The sequence below is a fragment of a genome, unplaced genomic scaffold (assembly GCF_019419815.1).
Source record: "Pyrus x bretschneideri cultivar Hongxiangsu unplaced genomic scaffold, Pyrus_bretschneideri_v1 Contig1, whole genome shotgun sequence".
NCBI classification, from domain to species: Eukaryota; Viridiplantae; Streptophyta; class Magnoliopsida; order Rosales; family Rosaceae; genus Pyrus; species Pyrus x bretschneideri.
Genome location: NW_025999390.1, coordinates 18102893 through 18105729, shown reverse-complemented (window position 1 = coordinate 18105729; position 2837 = coordinate 18102893). Strand labels below are relative to the sequence as shown.

The 2837-nt window shown below is 41.5% G+C and overlaps 1 protein-coding gene across 1 annotated transcript; it reads left to right on the top strand.

Annotated features, from left to right (window-relative positions):
• The first annotated feature begins 1193 nt into the window (after nucleotides 1-1193).
• On the top strand, nucleotides 1194-2362 carry LOC103958001 (THO complex subunit 7A-like). The gene is made up of 2 exons (XM_009370223.3): nucleotides 1194-2039; nucleotides 2099-2362. The coding sequence occupies exons 1-2, from the start codon at nucleotides 1438-1440 to the stop codon at nucleotides 2205-2207; spliced, it is 711 nt and encodes a 236-aa protein (XP_009368498.2). The 5' UTR covers nucleotides 1194-1437; the 3' UTR covers nucleotides 2208-2362.
• Nucleotides 2363-2837: the final 475 nt, after the last annotated feature.

The window sequence follows — 2837 nt, the reverse complement described above, 5'->3', positions numbered from 1 at the left end:
TTCAAAAACCAAAAAATGACCTGATTTGCCTAAAACTCATCTTCAATCGATGGTTAGACTAAAATTCAATTGAGCCAACTAGATCATTATTTGGCCAAAAGGGTATCGGGTTAGCGAGAAATGATCCTCTCCGATCCCTCCTAGCCAGATCCTTCGGATCCCAAATTTTGGTAGCAAGCCTTACCTCCATCACAATAGCAAAGCCATCAGCAGCTTCATCTTCTTCCTCAAATAGGTCCGCAAAGCCACGATCTTAACTTGCCCCGAACAGGACCGTGAAGCCATCGATCTAAACTACAATTCCAACGGCGGTGCCGTCTTCTCCTCCACATCTGCACCTTTTCAACCCCTCCTTCCGTTAACACCATCGCCGAGGATTCGATACAGAGGATTCGGTGGCCATTTCTGGCATTGCAGCTTCTTCCTATTCCAATGGTGCCAAAACGTTTTCCTAACCGTTTGATTTTCTTTTGAATGGCTAAGATTGAAGGATCCTCCAGATTCGGCTGGAAGAGATCTGAAGAGGATCTTATTCCTAGGTTAGCCAAATGTAGTCCCCTCTTATTCTTTTTTTAGGGTCCAACTCCTCAATTACGATAATTGATTCAAATTCAGAGACTAAATTTGAAAACATCAAACGATAGTTTAATTAAATTAACTAATAAATTAATAGTATAAAATTAAAACTAATAAATCATTAAGGGGCTATGTTTAGCTCATTCGGTTATGATTGTGGACAGGGTTATATTTAGTCTTTTCGATTAGAGATGGCCTGATTTCTTCTATTTTTTATCACTTGGTACTACGGTCTAGTGGTATTCCTAAATGAGAGGTTTTAGGTTCGATTCTCACCAAATGCGAGTTTGAACCACATTATTACTAGCTTATTGAGAGGCTAAGCTCACCTCCTTTCCCTTAGTACTGATAATATCGTTTGTTCAAAAAATAATAAAAATAAAAAAACCCTTCTATTTTTGTTGTGAGAAATTTGGTTTATGTCCCAAATATAAGGAGTAGGATTCTCTCATCTCCTATTCACATCCCCTTTTCTCCCCTCTTCTCACATATTGCTTTTTGTTTTATTGTCTCAATAAAAAAATTAATGTAAGATGTTGACATGATTAAACCGTAACCGTTTAAATAGGAGAAAATTAAAGAGAGAGATTAAGAAAGGAGAGAATCCTACTCCCAAATATAAAAGCCATATTGACAAAATAAACATCCTGGATCCGGTGTAGCAGTTTAACCGTGAAGCACATCCGACCGTCCAATTAACCTCGAGCAAAAACAACACCCATCGTCGTCTGCCGTTGGATTCCACAAACAGAAGCTGAATCCTCCGCCGTGAACGGGGATTTTCTTTCTGCAGATTAGATTAGGGTTGGTCAAATTCCAAATCGAATTTCTGCCGGACTCATAATCTCCGGTCAGTTTCCGATGCTGGCGAAAGGAAGAAAAGCTTCAGGGCGAGGAGAGGCCGTGGCGGCGAACTACGCGTTCGGGCCGCTCGAAGACGACTTCATCATCAAACACAGACTTCTCACTCGGACCACAACCACGAGAGGCGAACCGCCGTTGAAGAAGCTCCAGAAGAAGTTCACGTCCCTGTTCGTCGAGCTCGACAAGAACGAAGACAACTTCGCCGACTGCGACAAGCTCGCCAAAGCTTTCCTCCAGGAGCTCAACGCGTTCGAGATTCCGCTCCTCAAGAGCAAGGCCGTTGTCGATGCGAATCTCCGGGAGAAGCACAACTTCGACGAGCTGAGGGAGGAGATTAACCGGCAGAATGTGCTGGCGAAGGCCGACATTGAGACGCTCAAGGAGCAGCTCGAGGAGAGTAAGGTCGAAAGAAGGCACAAGGAGGAGTGTGAGGTGATCAGGAAATTGATTGCTACGCACCCGCCGCGGTCTGAGACGCTCAAGATCATATCAGAGTTGGCGAAAGAGATTGCGGCATTGGATGCGGAGAACACCGCGAGTTCGCGGACGCTGGAGCTGAGGAAGAAGCAGTTTGCTCTGCTCCTGCACGTGGTATGTGAGCTATATTGAATTCCCGATATGTTGTGTGCATTAAGCAGTAGAATTAGAACGCTTTAAGAAAGTGGTGTAATTTCCGGGTGTATTTTGCTCTGCTAATGGAGGAGAAAGAGCAGAAAAATGGAATGGGAGATGCGGCTGGGGGCTCGGAACCCATGCATGTTGATTAGAATGCAATGCATCTCTCGGTTTCTAAGTTGTAAGATTGAGTGTTTTGTAAAAGAGTATTGGCGTATTGCTCTGTAGTTGCAGGATGCTAGCAATTTACGAAATTCTTAGTGTTGTACGATTCTCTTTGCATATATGAATTACCAAGTTTACTTGATGAGAAGAAAATTGCCATAACTCTTTCCTAAATTATTTTTGAAGTAGTTGATCGTGTAAATTTAATGCTTGGATGCATTGCTTTCATTGCATTTGAGTTTACTCTTTTAGTAGTGTAATACTATACGGTTTAATTTCGGATAATTTCGTACTGTAGACGAAACACTTGTGCTTTTCAAATTCCATATAATCTGACTGTTTTGGCTTTGGTCAAGTGAAATACCTTGGGTGCACCATTGCTGCATTTCAAAGTCTTTACTATTTGATATTGGTGTTGCAATGCCAAAGAACAAATATGATTTATTATCGCTATCAGCATTTGTAGGAGAAGTTTCTGTATATTATTTGGGTTTTCTCTCTAATTCTAGTTTTCAGATTTGAGTTGATTGAGATTATTTGGGTTTGTGAGAAAAAAAAGAAATGAAAAGATTAGTGGGGTTTATATTTGCTATTTCATATTTGCCTCATGGTTTTTT